This window comes from Malaclemys terrapin, chromosome 2 (genome assembly GCF_027887155.1).
Source record: "Malaclemys terrapin pileata isolate rMalTer1 chromosome 2, rMalTer1.hap1, whole genome shotgun sequence".
NCBI lineage: Eukaryota > Metazoa > Chordata > Testudines > Emydidae > Malaclemys > Malaclemys terrapin.
Window position 1 is genome coordinate 60559906 of NC_071506.1, and position 18179 is coordinate 60578084.

The window sequence follows — 18179 nt, forward strand, 5'->3', positions numbered from 1 at the left end:
AAAACAACAGCAAATAGCGATATAGTGAAATTTTAAATCTAATATTTTAATAATCCCTGCACTGCAAGAAAAAAAAAAAACCACCTGGAATAAATGCATTTCAATCCCATTCTGTACTACACTACAAAGACAACAGCTTGATCCTTCTCTCACAGAAGTAGTTGTTTACTTTAATGAGCACAGGACTAAGCCTTTATTCTCTGTTTGTTCATTAAATACATTTCTAATTAGACAACTAGCTATTGGGGAAGGGAAGGAATAGTAAACCTTAAAATCTTCAATTTCTAATAGTGGACTTCATATTTATACTGGTCTTCACTGGACTGGAATAGTTAGTGCTAGCTTGAAGTACTTAAAATAGATTAAAATCTAATTTATGTACTGTTAAATCTTCTTGAGCTTTTCAGATCAGATTCAAGGAAAAAACATCTGTTCCTATGCTCAAAGAAAAGTTTATGATCCTCATGTTAAAACAGTCCAGTGTCCGGCTTTGGAAAAAAGTACATATAAAAAGCTGTTAATTGAAATGTTTCACAGCTGAATGCTTAAAGAACCAGGAGTAGGAAAAAAGTCTGTGGACTACTAAAAATATTGTAAAGAAGTTTTCCTGTTTAATACATGAGAAAGAATAATTGTTGAAACATAATCTGTTATTTGAGAATTACTCTTCATTGTTTCGCAGCTGAGGACAGTGGTATGATCCACTATGATCCAACACTTTTTCTTTTACTAGAAAATTGTTCCATGACAAAGATTTTCTGTTGTGTCTATAAGCTTTTTCAACTTGTCATTAGGAAGAGTATGCAGAATGCTTTTGATAAAAAGAAGTACATGTTTCAGGTTTATGAGGCCTCAAAGCAGTTCATGAAGCAGAAAAAGAGCATCTGATGCATGCTGCAAATTGTGGCAATGTTCCCCATTTAAGAATGGTTGTTTCCGATCTAAAAGCAGAACATTCCACTGGTATTGCAGATTGGCAAATTAAGTAGAGTAAGTGAATGAAAGCAGAAATCTAAATATACTAAGGGTTTGTTTATATTCAGATTTGCATCATTTAAACTAGAGGTATGATTTTACACAGACTTAATTAAAGCAACGCTGAAGACTGGGGGGACATTTATTTTGGTTTAACTTAAATTGATTAGGAGTAGGTTTAAAATAACTTTGGTTTAAGAGTAGCATTTCAGGTAAGTGTTCTCATGGGATTTGTACTGGTTTAGCTAAATTAGTGTTTAATTAAAAGGGTGGCAAGTTTGTATGCAGAAAAGGCTTAAGAAAGCAAGCCAAGTGTTTACATGACAATTGCATCACTTTGGATCTATCTTAGAGATAACTCAGTATTATAGTCTGGTCAAGTGAAAAATTCTCTAAGTTATTTGCTGTGCTGTTGTAGTTGAGTTGGTCCCAGGAAATGAGAAACAACGTGGGTGAAGTAATAACTTTTAATGGATCACTTTGTTGAGGGAAGAGAGCTTTCGAGCTGCACAGAGGTCACCTGAAGAACACCTCTGTGCAGCTCGAAAGCTTGTCTTTTCCCCCAACAGAAGATGGTTCATTAAAAGCTATTACCTCACCTTGTCTCTATTATAACATTTACCATAGATAACACATTTTGTACCCAACTAAAGAGTATTTAAAGTCAATCAGTCATATATTTTTGGAATGTATCACGTGTCATTTAAATAGCCAAAACAAAAGAGAAGAGGAACTACTTACTGGTTGCATAGCTCTGGCTGTCTAACTAAATTTTGAATGAATTCATTCAGTCCTGCTCGTCTCTGTTTAATAAAATCTGGGGAAGAGGGGAAAAGTGTAATTAGAAAGAATCATTCAATGAATTCATGGCAAAACAAGTTTTTAATTTTGCATTTTTTACATTACTTTAATGGAAGTTAGTTAACAGAAAAAAAGCGTCTGAATATAATTGGGCTTACGCATGAGGATTTTGTATAGAAAAAATATGAAATGGGAAAGAATAGGAGCTCCAGTCTCTATATAACTTTCATTTTATTATACATTTTAAAAAGCAAAAATTTACTCAGCCCAACAGATCTTGCATGCAACAAGAATTCAGAGTGTGCAGTCACAATGGCCTAGATTTTATATTGGAGAGCACACTGGCCCTGATCCTGCTAGCACTGAAGTCAGTGACAAAATCCAACAGCGACAGACCTACTCTATAAGCAGGCATCAACATGTAACCGTTACCAAAGATATTTTAAAATCTTTATTTCTCTCTCCACTTTTGATGTAGTTTGTCTTGCACAAAAGAGCTAACCTAACCTGAAACTAAACAAATGTTTACTTTGGTTCAGTAGTAAGGAAAGGCCCTACTACAGGACTGCAGTCCTTGTTATATCGATCTAAGCTTAATTCTGTGCAAGCAAGATGGATTAAATCCAAAATAAAGAACAAAATAAAGGAATAATAACCAAGTCATAGTCTACCTGGATCAAAATTGTCTCCAAATATTCTTTTAGCTGGAATCTTCAGGTTCATCGTGGGAAATTGTTTCTTCAGCTAAAAAATAAACACCATATGCATACTTAGATATTTGGACTCCAAGGCAAATCCTATAAAGAATTGCTTGATGTAGGCATATTTTACTCTCAATTTGCAGAAAGTTTGGACTTCAGACTACTAGCATCACTTTTTCTGCCCTTAATATTGTCTTTGTTGGGATTAGTACAAAGGGGAGTGTGGAGACAGAAGGCTGACCTGCATATAAACAAATTGTCTAGGCTCCATTTACCAGTGTATTACTATTTGTAACCTGGTTAGAAGACAAGTTCAACCTTGTTGCAAGCAGGGCTTTTAGCATCTATTGTTATTAGAAATGTTCTTTATTACATTGCCTCCTCTGGCCCAGTTTGCTTTTTTTCCCTCCCCTCCCCCACAAAGTAGCTGTCTTCTGGCTAGGAAGACAAGTATTGACAAACTCAGTGGATAGGTCTCTAATGATAGAAGCCCTTGGAGCCCAATGCATTTCCAAACACCTACAACCTTCCAGGGATTGGATGCTGTCACTGCAGCAGACAGACCTATTCAAAGAAGAGACTGGCTCGTGAGAGTGAATCTTTGCCCAAATCCAAATACAACTTAAAAAACAAAACAAAAATTCCACGCACTCGGCGTTGCAGAATAACCTGGTAGAAGAAAAATCCATGTTCACACTCAGACTTTTCTTAGTCACTCCTCCTTGTATATGTATAGCCTGAAAGTCAAGATCCAGGTTTACACCACAGTAAAGCAATCTCTAGGAGCAAGGAGCCCCTAGGCAGGATGGCTGAAATTCAGACACTTTGTCCTAGCTATTGAGGAGCAAACTAATTCACCAATAAAGGATGCATAACGGTAACATGCCTGTGAGAGGCACTGCGTGAACTCATTTGAAAAAAGTGCATCCAGAGAGGATTGCAGATAAAGAATTTATTCATACTATGTAGGAGGCCAAACAATAGAGGGAATAGGAAGGAAAACTAAGGAGTTTATAATATGGTAGAAATCTTAGTAGAGATAAAGACACTAATACATTCCAATTCATTCTCCTTGATCTCCGCAAAGCCCGTGTGTTTAAAAGCCACCATCTAAAAATTGTGAAAGGAGCAGTAGATACATCTCTCTCTGTTTTGGAGACTATTTCTTCTCCTCTGATTTAAGAGCTGGTGGTCCCTTTCTCCAGTTACCCCATAGGCAAGTTTCAATATCAACTCCATTTGGCATTTCACGTTCCTCCCTGACATGCTATGCAGTTTGCAGAGTCCTTTGGAATGTCCAGCTCCCTCCCTTCTTTTCAGGAGAAATTGGGGCAGATGTCCCTTTCACCTTGGCTAATTTCTCTAAGAACCTACACTTGCATTAGAAAGGCTGGGGCCGACTACGCTTCATGACAGTAGTGACATTGTCTGACAATCCAGATGGGTGGGCTATATTAGCATTCTTCAGCCACTGAAGAGGGGATACTTTCTTTCTCCCTTGACCCCATGGGTAGTCTAAGAGGTGTGCCAAGTATGACATGTGGCATCCCAGGCAGACTTCAGTCACCTAGGTAAAACAAGGTGTGTGGACAGAACAGAGTGCATGTCACTGAGGGTGCCAAGGAGGGTGGTTTCAGCAGCTGATGTTTTGTGAACCAAACCTCCTAACACATGTATGTATCTGAGGGGCTGTGGGGAGTTAGTTCCTCTTGTAAGATCTGGAGGCAGTGACTTTAGGTGAGTACATACTAGGACAGAGTGCAGACAGTAGGGTCCCCATAAGTGCATGGCCCTGGATAACAAAATTGGCACATGCCTAGGACTGGCCCAGCTTGCTCTCCTCTAAGTGGAAGGTGGTAAGGTGATAGGGAACAACCAGCATGGATTTGTAAAGAACAAATCATGTCAAACCAATCTGATAGCTTTCGATAGGTTAACGAGTCTCGTGGATAAGGGAGAAGCTGTGGATGTGGTATACCTAGACTTTAGTAAGGCATTTGATACGGTCTCACATGGTATTCTTACCGATAAACTAGGCAAATACAATTTAGATGGGGCTACTATAAGGTGGGTGCATAACTGGCTGGATAACCGTATTCAGAGAGTTGTTATTAATGGTTCCCAATCCTGCTGGAAAGGCATAACGACTGGGGTTCCGCAAGGGTCTGTTTTGGGACTGGCTCTGTTCAATATCTTCATTAACGACTTAGATATTGGCATAGAAAGTACGCTTATTAAGTTTGCGGATGATACCAAACTGGGAGGGATTGCAACTGCTTTGGAGGACAAGGTCATAATTCAAAATGATCTGGACAAATTGGAGAAATGGTCTGAGGTAAACCGGATGAAGTTTAACAAAGACAAATGCAAAGTGCTCCACTTAGGAAGGAAAAATCAGTTTCACACATACAGAATGGGAAGAGACTGTCTAGGAAGGAGTACGGCAGAAAGGGATCTAGGGGTTATAGTGGACCACAAGCAACAGTGTGATGCTGTTGCAAAAAAAGCAAACATGATTCTGGGATGTATTAACAGGTGTGTTGTGAGCAAGACACGAGAAGTCATTCTTCCGCTCTACTCTGCTCTGGTTAGGCCTCAGCTGGAGTATTGTGTCCAGTCTGGGCACCGCATTTCAAGAAAGATGTGGAGAAATTGGAAAGGGTCCAGAGAAGAGCAACAAGAATGATTAAAGGTCTTGAGAACATGACCTATGAAGGAAGGCTGAAGGAATTGGGTTTGTTTAGTTTGGAAAAGAGAAGACAGAGGGGACATGATAGCAGTTTTCAGGTATCTAAAAGGGGGTCATAAAGAGGAGGGAGAAAACTTGTTCACCTTAGACTCTAAGGATAGAACAAGAAGCAATGGGCTTAAACTGCAGCAAGGGAGGTCTAGGTTGGACATTAGGAAAAAGTTCCTAACTGTCAGGGTGGTTAAACACTGGAATAAATTGCCTAGGGAGATTGTGGAATCTCCATCTCTGGAGATATTTAAGAGTAGGTTAGATAAATGTCTATCAGGGATGGTCTAGACAGTATTTGGCCCTGCCATGCGGGCAGGGGACTGGACTCAATGACCTCTCGAGGTCCCTTCCAGTCCTAGAATCTATGAAAAAAGTGTGTACAGTAGTAACAGCCTCTGCCAGCAACGAAACCCAAGAGATCCACTGAATTTGCATGAGTCTGCAGCTGTAAAGGCTTATTTTAGCTGGATCAAGTCTTCCCCTCCAGGAAATCATGACAACTCATAACTGACTTCCAAGTACACCTCTATCTCAATAGAACGCCATCCTCGGGAGCCAAAAAAATCTTACCGCGTTATAGATGAAACCGCATTATAGTGAACTTGCTTTGATCCACCGGAGTGCGCAGTCCCGCCCCCCGGAGCACTGCTTTACTGCATTATATCCAAATTCGGATTATATTGGGTCGCGTTATATCGAGGTAGCAGTGTATTTTAAGAAACAAGTTTTTCAAAGAAGTACAACTATCTATACACTTGTTTCCTTTATTTCTTTGCAAAAACAATTCTAACGCGATTACTTTTTTTTCCTTTAAACAAAGACATATCAAATACCACACACATACTTATTCAATAATATCCACATACCCAAAAAACCCCAAAGTCCCACACCTCTAAATCCTATTAAAGTTGAAACTAGTGAAAAACGGTCTCTGATGGTTTAATGTGGAACACGACTACACACCATAAAGGAATGAATTCAAACCATACAGCAAACAAGCATTCCTTTGTGCGATTTTAGTGTGACTCTTTAGAATGCATTTTACTCACTGTGTTGTACAGTTTATCAAATTCAGCATATCGTCTGAAGACAAACCACTCATTTCTACCAACGGAGACCAATACTTTGTAAACCTGTGGGAACACAAAGGCAGAGTAAATGTCAAAAATCTGTTTCAGAAAAGCCACCTGTTTTGTTTTCGGGGGGCTTATACGTGCATGTATGTTCACACACAAACATATTTCTCACTAAGCTACTTGTTTATTACAACTTCATATAAGCGTTAATCCAATATTAACAAATCCTGTTTTCTGTAAGCTGCAAAATGCTCATTTTGTTTTAAACTGGAGCCTTAAACATCAGTAAAACTACTATATAAACTCCATAAGATGAATACACATTCAGCAGAAGCATCTTGCTACTAGATACTAAAACGCTGATACAGGTCCACTTTGTGGTGGGCGGGTGGAGAATGAGGAAAGCCTCAAGTCCAATGTAATGATGCAAGAATGAAAGCGGCCTCATTCTACAGAAATTTAGTCAGGTCTTTATAAGTTAAGAATATATAAACAAGCTAAATCTATGCATTTGTTTTAAAAGCAAATACAAAGGAAGCAAACCTTCATAGTACTGTTAGCCCAAAAAAAGCACATGGTTGTCACTGAAGATCATCCTGACCCAAGCTTTTGTTGAGTAGCATGTCCTGACGAAAACAGGCAAGTGGGAGAAAGCTGTACATTCAACATGTAAGCAATCACTTATCTGTAAGAGTAACTCCTCTGCAGATTAACTCCACAGATACTGACTGCCTAAAAGTGTTTTTTAGGATGCATCATTATTGGACAAAGTTGACAATCAAGTCTAGCAAAGAATTTATTTAAAAAGAGTAGTGTTTGCCACTCACGTTTCCAGAAAGGCATAAACTCTAAACCTGTTTACATAACCATCCATTCTGCTTCAACCATGCTCAAACCGCAACAGCAGAATTAGACACCTCCCAAAGAGGAGAAGAGAGATGATGCACCCACAGTTACTATTTATAGTTAAGGATTATTCTTCTGAAGTATTATCTATGGATTCATGCTTACACTGCCATGACTAATGAAAGCATATGAGTTAGTGTAATAGGCTATAAACACTCCCCTGGAAGTCAGGCAGGGAGGAGTTAGTTATTTTCCAAGGGAGCCAGGCAAAGCACCTTCTCCAGCCCAGAGAAATTGGCTGGCCTGCCAGCTGGAAAAGGGAGGATCCCCATCTAGGCTCACCAAGGAACAGAAAAAACAGGAAGGAAAAATTGCAAGACAGTTCTGAGAGAGAAGGAAGTCACACCCAGTCTCACTCCTCCCAGATGGGGTGCTGCTGTTGTAGCCTGAAAGATTCTAGAAAGTGGCTGCTTTACCCAAATCCAGGACTGCTCGTTGCTCCAGCCAACCCCAGGAAGGGAATCAAGTCAGGAGACTCTCAGACCACGATGTAACCAGGAGATCCAATGAAATTTAAGTGAAATTTATTCCCTACCTCCCCTAGATTAGGGACAGAGAGAGCAGAGCCAGCAATTTCTGCATTAAGCTAGGGTGGTGGCAGATTTAACCTGGGAAACACACAGATTTAACCATGTCAGCTAGAACTACTCTTCCTTTGATTACCTGCAGCTGAAGTGAGCCTGATCAGGCTCAGCCACCTGGGGAACCAAGATGAGACAAGTCTTAATTTACACATCTATAAAGGGGCCAAAGCAGGGAGGCTGGTGTTTTAAAGGGACAGTATTCTTTTTCCTTTGTTTGCTGGTGTCTGCCACTAGACAGGGCCATCCTCCTATGGCTAAGCACAAAACTAATGGCTGGGCAAATGGATTGTCCAGATCTTTTCCCATGAATCCTAATTTTTTAAATGGAGCACATGCAGATCTCTGTTCTCATTGTAATGTTCAAGCCAGCTTCTGACTTCATCCCTTTTAAAATGAAAAGTCAAACCTCTTAGCAAGAATTATTAATCATGGTAGAAGAAACAACCCTCAGCTATAAAGGACCCTGTTTTAGATTACTCCCCGACATCAGACCTGCAGTGGAGGCCTCTGGCAGTCACAAAATCAGCCAGTCAAGTGCAGGCTGTTTCTTTTTCTTCTAAAAAGACATCTCCTGCCTTCCCTACTAAGGAAACAACTCCTGTATCTTACCACAAAAGCCAAAACACTCAAACTACAAATATGTGGTAGTTTAGCCTAGTGTTAACCATTACCAACTGGTACCATCTTTTTACCTGAGGAGGACACCCCTACCATATTATGCAGACATGCACTTTTGTCCACACTACTGGCAACTACACTGTTCGACTCCTGTGGGGTGAATGGGAATAGAATGGAGTGGCATCCCTAAAGCTTAGGCCTTTAAGACATTATCCTCTCACCTGCTGGATGTTCAAGCAGTTCAAGAAAAGTTACACGTCTAAGTGCAAGAATCTTCCACATCTTCCTTATGGTTTTTACAATAATGCTTTCCTCATGTGTGTCTGTCTCTCCTTTTCGTAATCCCCTCCTGCAGGCTCAAGGAGCAATGCCCAGGGGCTCCAGAGAGTCACTGCAATATGGGTTTGCAAGAGGAGAGAAAATAAATGCAGTATAATAGCCATAAGAATGCTCTGGAGGATGCAGGTCTACTATTGAAATTTACTGCACCCATCGCTTCTTGGCTGATAGTGTTATTAAATCCTAAAATATACATGACAAACCCACAAGCTTTGCTGTGAAAAAAGTATAATTTGTCAGGCTGCTAATTATTCCTGGATATAAAGTGGAAGAGGGCAAAACTGAGCAATATGCTTCCATAGGGAACATTCACCCGGCTAGACTGTGCCTACTGTCACCTCTTCTCTCTAAAATTTCCCCGCTGTTGCTAATGTTGGTGCAGCTCCACAAGTAGGAGTGCCCAGGGAGACAGGTCTCTAGGTTACAGCTGATTTTCTGCCTAAAAAAAATTCTACATGACCTGGTGCTTAAAACTCTGGGGACTGTCATTGTCTTGTGCACTCTAGTGCTGTCACTCGTGAACTTACCACAGCAAGAAATTTCAGGACAAATGTCCAACCACTGACAAGTCTGTAAAGAATTAACATTTAGGTAGTACAATGTGTTGATTTTGTTGTAGGAAGATCAGACTTTTGAGAGAGCTACTTCTTTCAAACTACAAAATCATATGAAATACACTTCCAACACATACCGACCCCCCCCAAACTGCAAGTTAACCAAACACCCTTTTTCTTTTCTCCACTTCCCCCAAAACAGTTACTTCATGATATACTTGCATATTTACATTGACTACATAAAGTAATATTCTTTCCCTTCTGAAGATAAAAAGAATAACTCTGCTGTAGCCTGAAAACAGACATAAACCTTGCACTAGTTTTCATCAGTGAAACACCCTTGGATTTACTAATTCTCTAGAAACATAGAACAAGCTAGTCAGCAGCTCTCAGTTTCAGGAGGAAATTGCACAACAGGGCAATGAATTGGATCACATTTTTGAAAGAAAGCATTAGGATGCATGCTTTATGCCCTAACAGACATAGAAGCAAAGACAAAACCACCCAAAACCACTTTACTTCCTATTTTAAGTAAGATTCTTTGCACCATTAAACAAAACAAGTAAATACTGCCTGCCACCAGATTTAAAAAAAAAAAAAAAAAAAAAGCCTGCATGATGTACAAAATATGTCTATCAGGAGGCCAAAAGGAAACAAAATGAGGGGAGGGAAACTTCCAAGGGCATAAGAGTCAGAGAAAATATATGGGAGAGGGAGGGGAGGGAGTGTAATAAGTGATGAGTTTCCTTTAAAAAATGTATAAAAACCATTAAGAAAAACTGTAAAGATGTAAAATAAATGTGGAGTGTGTATACTCAGGAGCTCGCTTTTTTTTTTTTTTAAGTACACTTCACTCTTTGGGATTTTATGTTTTTCACAGAAAAGATATGGCAACATTTGGATCGTATATGCTAGGGCAACCCCCCCCCCCCCCCCCATTTATACACTAAATGCCAAATATGAAAAAAAAAAATCTGCAGTTTTGTTTAAAGGGGTATCAAGAATTTGTAAACCAGAACTATATCTACAAAAAGTGACAAACTCTAGAATAAATATCCTATTCTGCTTGAAGATTCATTGTGTAAAAGCATTTTGTTCATTATGTCCAGTACATATCATTTGCATTTGAGCAAACACTAATTTCTGTCATCAGTATGTGGAGAGCACAATAATAGTCAAATATTTAAGATGTGTGCTAATGTACAAAACAAAGCACATAAGTAACAAGTAGTCTGTCTAGAGAAATGCTAACATACTTACAGTAAACCTCTTTTTCTTCTCTCTATGTTCATCAGAGCTGGGAATGCTAACACTTGGGCAGCTTTCTTTGAGATCCATTTTTATGTACTCTTTGGCCAAGTTTGTGTCAAGAGACTCCACTCAGTGTATAGCAAACAGAAGACAATCTCAGCGATACTGATCCAAAATGTGAAGCTTTTCTTGGGAAAATTTAAATTCCATCATGCAACCTTAAAATGTAATTAAAAAGGTAAGATTAAAACAGAAACATTGCTCATTTGCATGGTTAGAATTAGTCTGTGAGCTCCTTCTCTGGGCAGGAATTATAACTTCCTATGCAGGTATACAGTACATAGTGCAAAAGTGCCTGATCCTGATTGGGGCCTTTGGCCAGTGGGGACAACAGACACTGCTCATCTCTGCAACAGACACTCAAACGCTGATCCTACAAGATGTTCCATGCTGGTGGGCTTTTGCCCCTTTACAGAGCCCCATTGACTTCAAAGGGGGCTCTGCAAGGGTTCAAGGCCCCGCTGCAAAAACTAGCTGCAGGATCAGGGCCACAGCATGTAATGCACAATTTGGGACAACAAGGCGACAGGCAGATAATTAACATCAGAGTCAAGTTAGTTTTACTCAGCCATAAGAGCTGTATTGAGGTAGAAATAATTTATTCAAGATTATTTCTAAATATCTTCAGATGTTCAAGTCTGTACCTCAAGGCACTGCATACCTGTCAGAACACACAGAGTATATTTAAGGAAAGATCATATGAGAAAAATCTTTCAAATCAAGTTTAAAGGGACAGAGTTAATTTTAAAACGTCACTTCTATCTTTTGTTACAAGTGAAGCATATGACGACAGTAACTCCAGGGCCGGCTCTGGCTTTTTTGCCGCCCCAGGCAAAAAAGCCGCCGGCCGCCCCCCACCCGCACCCCCTGCGGGGAGGGCGGCCGGAGCCCCGGGGGGAGGGCAGGGAGCCGGCCCTGAGTAACTCACAGATTAAGGAGACTTCCCCTAGTTTTGCTTACTTTGTGCTTTTGACAGCACATTGTCTAGAGAGTTTCATCATTTCCCCTGTACAGACTGTTAGTCAACCTCTCTTCATTTAGGCCTTTCAACACAGCAATAGGGAAGGGGGACATTTTAAAAGACAAGAAAATGAAAAAGTATACCTACCAAAATAGGCCGGGGCCAGGTTAGTATTTAACTGGTTTTCTGAAGTTTAGATTTCAAGTTAATGGTGTCCTCTTTCACTCACCATCTCTGGGGCAGGGACAATTTTTGTTGTTGTGTCTGTGTCTAGCACAAAGGAAACTAATCCCCAACTGAGGCCTCTAAATGTTGCCACAATACAAATATGAACTTTTAAGTAACACACAAGAGGACCATAAATAGATGCTCAAATTTAACAAAAGAACTCCTGTTCAGGAATGTATGGATATTTCAGTTTTTTTGTTTTGTTTTTAAACCAAATACAGTTCAACCCTAAAAAAAGGTAACACTAAAATATTAAATATCTAGCTTGTTTCATATCTAACTCGACAGGGAGAAAGCTTTCGGGAGTGAAAAGCTCAAAATTTAACTGCCATTTTCTCAAAATAGGGAAGTTGAATATGAACTGCATATTTCACAGCAAGAATTAAAAAAAAAAACACCACAACAACCCACCAAATAATTTGATGCAATTCTGCTGTTACAGAGACACCCATGTTTGTGTTGGCAGAAGTGACAAAGCCCCTGGTATCCAATTGAAGAGATTTGTTTTTTTTAATATTCAGCTAATAAATCTTAGATGATTCTGGTTTTCTTCTTATGCTCAAAATCCAATCCCCTTGATCTCTTCCAAATCTCCTCTAGTTTCTCCTCAGATTTGAGGAACTTGATCATTAATTATAATTTACAATTAAATAAAAGAAATATTAACATGGTGAAATTATTAAAAATGCAGAAACAGCTATAATCACAGTGAAATCAAGATCATTCACTAAGCAGCCATTTATTCAGTCAAATTTTGTTTTAAAAATGTGACTCCCATTTGCCTTAATGTTTGACTTTCCCATACTTACTGGTAACTCACATCAGAGTAATAGTTTCCAAGTTTAATTCAGATATGTTAATAAGTTACATATTCGAAATACATTATCTTCTACACACCAAATCAGCCACATGTACCTTTGATGAGCCACTGTTAAAAAGCCGTGTTATACTGTAAACCATAATTACTCTTTTATAAAATTATATTTGGGTACGTAACCTGTAAGAAGTGTGCTCCCTTACTCCCCACACCTAGTTTAAAAAATAAACTAAAAATGTTGCAGTTAAATATTATACTGCAGTCCTTCCCCATTACCCCAAATATGTATTATTTGGTACAGAAGGCCCCTAAAGTCAATGAAAGTGGTATAATATTTTCAGTCATGTTTTATACTAGGTATATGATTTACAAAACATTTATGCCCATTTATGGAGCTAGTAGTTACACATATACTGCATTTTTCTCATATTGTTTACTTACTTATTTTCCTGGCCATCACGTCGCATATTAGAACAGCAAGCTTTTTCTGTCTTTCCTTCCCTCATTAACACCATCCTCTGAGCACTGTCAACCTCTCACAAATGGACACTGTGTCTAATCCTACAATGTTCCTGGAATTTTTGCATTCACCCTCATGTCAATTCCACTTAGGGCATGTAAGGTAAAGATACAGGCCATCCCTCTCACATTCTTTAGATTTCAAAGCCATAGCAGAATGACAGGACACTAAGAGTTGCAGTACTACTGAAGAAAAGGCATGGATTATAAGAAGTCATAGTCCAGAGAGCAGTACTGCACAGATTTGATATATAGCTCATTCTCAAATGTAGAAAGTCCAAGAGAAGAGTCACCAAGTTTGATACAGGATGAATTTACTCATCTTGATCTGGTAGAAAAGAATGAGCAGCTATTGAAGACTTCAAAGAACAGCAAACAATAAAAATATTTATACTGCAAGTTGCTTGAAGCTTTGCATGATGCAGCTTGCGTTTGTTTCCCTGAGGAGACTACACTTACAATAGCGTTGCAAAACAACATTAAAATTAGGTGGTAAAATTGGAAAGAGCAATTGCAGCTTGCCTATGAAACTCCAGAAGTTGAAAGCCTTCATGCAGTTTCTATTCACCAGCAGCACTCAACTATCATGGTAACTCCTCAACTGTAACATACATAAGAACTTCATTTCAAAAAGGTTTTTCAATTTTTCTTGATTCCTCCACCCCTACAACACTGCAGATCAGCAGGTTTATTTGCTAATTTCAACAGTGCCTAGCACCATGGCAACTAGGTAATTCAATAAGGATCACAGGTTAGATGTATCACTCATTAAAAAAGACAAAACACAATCAGACCAGACAAGCATTGCAGTGTGCCTTTAAGGCTTTTGTAGACTCAGGCAGACCACCAGAGAGGAGTGAATTTTAAATAGGAGCTGAGAAAGCTCTACCACTGCTAATAGAGTGCTCCCCTATTAGAAACAAGTGCCTTCCTGGTGGCCTCAACTCCCATGACAGGTAGAGGGAAAAGACAAAAGTCTGACAACCAGACCATACACCTTGAATTGCACCCAAGTGTACATAGGAATCCACACTTGGCAACTCACAGCAGCCCAGAGACATTCAGCATCAACTGAAGCTCCCACAGGCTGGAAGGGAGAAAGGTGCAGAAGACATTTGCACACAGATGGGCAAAGCTTTTCCACAGAACATTTTTCACCGAAAAATACAGATTTGAGTTGACTGAATGTTTTGTGAACTAGTGTTGATTTCAGCAAACTGTTTTGGTTTAAATGAAAAAAGAAAAGTTTAGAGGAAGTGGCAGTTCCCCCTTATAAAACTTTAGCCCAGTGGTTAAGGGACTGGGAGACCCAGGTTTAAATCCCTTCTGGTGCAGGGACTTGAACCCAGGTTCTCACTTTGTAGGTGATTGCCCTAACCACCGGGCTACAGTGTATTCCAACGTGGGGGAAATCTCAGAGTTTCTTCTGTTGAAGCTGTTTCACTTTGTATAAAATAGTGAAAGAGTCATTGGACCAGAGACCGAGAATATGACTTACAGCCCTCTGTTTAGGACTCCCCTTTGGGAGGGGGAACATCTAGGTTCCAATCCCTGCTCCAGTGACAATTTAATTAATTTATACATAGAGGAACAGCTTCAAAAGGAGAGACAGAACAATCCATGGATAAATGCCCTATAGCCTGATGGTCAGAGCAAGGATTCAAACCCAGGCCTTCAATATCTCGGGTAAGTGCTCCAGGATAAAGGTTATAGGTGATGGCACTTCCTCCCGCTCCCTGTTTTGTGAATCTAGCCCTTCATTTTCTTTGCTAAAACAAAACAAGGTTAAATGCCCAAAACTGAAATGAAGTTTAGTTTGACCTGAATGAAAATTACTCTGTTTTTTCCCTGCTGAAAATCCCCAAAAAGTTTGATTAAACAACCTGAACTTTAAAAAAAAAAAACAAAACAACCACCACATTTTAGGAACTGCCAGTGAAATGAAAATAGTCAGTTATTTGCACAGCTCTCTGTTGTGAGGTTTGCATTAGAAAAGAATGGGGCAGTCTCCTTGGCAGTTTTAGATGAAAAAACATCAAAAGCAAATACCTAGATCTGTCACAAGAGCAGCAACCGATCCATGAATCATTCTGACAAAACGCAAGAATGCACACTTGTTAGATAGTGAAACACCCGTTTGTCCACTACCGTTGTCTTTTACCAAAAAGCATGCCTTTCATTCTTTTCTGGGTTAACTATATAGCCCAGGGGTAGGCAACCTATGGCACGCGTGCCGAAGGCAGCATGCGAGCTGATTTTCAGTGGCACTCACACTGCCCGGGTCCTGGCCACCCGTCCAGGGGGCTTTGCATTTTAACTGAATTTTAAATTAAGCTTCTTAAACATTTTAAGAACCTTATTTACTTTACATACAATAGTTTAGTTATATATTATAGACTTATAGAAAGTAACATTTTTAGAAGGTCTAACTGTATTACTGGCATGCAAAACCTTAAATTAGAGTGAATAAATGAAGACTCGGCACACCACTTCTGAAAGGTTGCTGACCCCTGATATAGACATTTCAATTTTATCCAGATCCCTGTCTCTCTCAGGAACTGTGAATGCCAGGAGAATAGAACATGGCTGTTACAAAAAGCAGACACACATCTGACTATCCCCATACATATACAACATTGCAGTACAATATATTTGAAAATCTCCTCAAGTGACCTATTATAAAAACTGAGCAAGATGGATCACTATCAGTACATCCACACAATTTCAATTCCATATTAGGATCTGAATCCTGACCGACGGGAATCCAAGAAGTCTTTTCAATCTACCGCTGAAGTTGGCTCATCTCGACCTTCTTGATAAACTTCCTTAAAACTGGAAGATTTGTGAGAGGATAGTAACTAGTGAAGTTTTAATGTCCAAATATGGTTGCATAAGCAAGGTCCTAACCACTTGTCAACCATGGCTAGCTGCTTGCACTTTTGGAGAGAGGAATTAAAAAAGTGTCACCAATGCCCCCTTCCCAATGACCCTCCTGCTGATTTTAATCCTTCACCATGGACAACTCCCCTCTGAAGAGTAGCTGGGTGATATTCTAAGCACCCCCAAAAAGCCCTGTAAATAAAAAGTGGGTGAAAGCCAGCCCCCTCCTATTCTAATACTTTTCCTTGGTGATTGGAAACTTGGCCCAAACTGTACTATGAAAGGCCTCTCAAGTTTTGTATCTAATAAGAGAGAAACATTTTAGTCTAACTATTTTAACTTACAACAGCACCCAGAGGGCCCAATCAGGATCCCAGTCCCATTTTGCAGGATGCTGTACAGACACACTGCAAGAAAAAATGTCCCTGTCCCTCAAAAGCTAAAACTAGATTAGACAGTTTATGTGTACTTCCCATGCCGGCTGTAGCACTGAAATTAACAGCCAAACAGTATGCCCAAAGCTCCACTGACAACAATGCTGCTGGAGTTCCCACACTGTAAAGGAAGGGTACCATCTTCCTTTCAGCACTTTGAGCAATAGGAGGAAGCAGACAGGGAGGTGGAGCGGGCAAAAGGAGTGGGAGGGCAGGTGAAAATAAGAGGATTTTTCCAAATGTATTTGGAAAAGAGAGTCAGCAGGAAAAGAATCTGGCATGTACCTTTTAAGAGGCAATATAAACAAATGACCACAAGGAGAAAGACATTTGGTGGCTACACTAACCTTTCACCTCTGGAAAGCTAGGTCCAAATCCAGGGCTGGGTCACAAGTGAAATCTGGAAGCTCCAGCTGAGACGGATTCTGGTGCAGGAGGGACCTGCAAGAAATAATGCTGGATAAATAGGAGATATTTCAATTATTTGTCATGGTTGAGAGTTAAAAATAGGTTTAATGTTCTCTCTTTAAATTAGGCCATAGTATCAGTTTCAGTACATCAAGATAGGATAATCACAGAAAGAAGAGAGACAGGGACTGTCAGAGGATCATGAGACTTAAAAAGAATATTAAATTTATCCATCGCTAGCTTAAACCCTAACAAAGTTACCTGAATTTCAAAAGAGACCCAAGTCCGCTTGGATTTGTTGAATGACTAACTTCAAAATAATTCAGGTTTCAAACAGACCACCCTTTAATACCATGTGCATTTTCATTTTATGGACCTTTTTGTAAGTTTTAAAGAGTGTTTTCAACTCTCCTGCTGATGTTTACAAAAATCTGTCTAGCAAAGGAGAGTGCAGAGCACTTCCTACATGCCCGGGCCCACCCCTCCTCAGCTCTTCACGCATTCCTGCTGGTTGCCATTTCAGTTCTGCTCCCATTAGTGGTAAATACCCTAGGGAACAGCTTGCACTTGGAGCTCCTTCAGATAAGAGATGATGAAAGCAATGCTAGTTCATAAGACAGGAAGTGCAACATTGGCCTTCTGCAAAATGATAAAACTGAATGAAGACAAACTGCTGTCAAACTGGAAAAAAGAAGAGTGTGAATTGTGTTCCTCCTCCACCCCTTAACCTGTAAACTGCTGCTGTAAAAACAACCCCCCGCCCCCCCCGCCGCCTCCACCCCACCCCACCCCACCCACCACCACCACCGGTCACTCTGCAATAATCTGGTCAAGGTGAAATGTAACTCTTTTGTTATTCTCCCTAGGAGAAAGGAAGAGGACAGAGGTGAGTGAGAAAAGTTAAAGAAGAATGAAGAGGAACAGGAATAGGGGATAATTGCCTACTTTGCATCCCCTACCTCAGTTTCACTGGGTAGAAAGAATAAGGGAGACATTTTCTACTTATAATCCCACTGAAAAGTATGCCTCCCCTAGGACAGCAACACTTATTTTATCTGTCCTGGGACAACCACTAACTGTTACATGTGAAATTTCAACATTTGTATCTCAGGTTGGATCTGTCAGGATTCTTGTTTATTGCAAGACAGAATGCGAAGAACTATAGGCTCCACCACTGTTGAATGACTGTAGTGTGGATCATTACTAACAACTGAGCATGTATTCAGCAAGCTCCTAGATCTGCCTTAAGAGCAGCCCTCTAGAATTGTTAGTGAAGACTTATTTACCCATATTTAGTCCTTAATGATTAATCTCTAGCCATATCCAG

General features: G+C 39.8%; 1 protein-coding gene across 5 annotated transcripts in view; it reads right to left on the bottom strand.

Annotated features, from left to right (window-relative positions):
• SGK3 (serum/glucocorticoid regulated kinase family member 3) overlaps window positions 1–18179 on the bottom strand; it is a 79920-nt gene that overhangs the window by 28283 nt on the left and 33458 nt on the right. For 4 of the 5 annotated variants that reach the window (XM_054019298.1, XM_054019301.1, XM_054019302.1 and 1 more), the window contains exons 2-6: window positions 16792–16885; window positions 10555–10763; window positions 6267–6350; window positions 2448–2520; window positions 1717–1792 (exon numbers count right to left, since the gene is read on the bottom strand). In XM_054019298.1, the coding sequence (XP_053875273.1) occupies window positions 1717–1792; window positions 2448–2520; window positions 6267–6350; window positions 10555–10632 (311 nt within the window). In that variant the 5' untranslated portion in view covers window positions 10633–10763; window positions 16792–16885. The remainder of the gene's footprint in view (window positions 1–1716; window positions 1793–2447; window positions 2521–6266; window positions 6351–10554; window positions 10764–16791; window positions 16886–18179) is intronic. The other variant, XM_054019303.1, reaches the window with a different exon arrangement.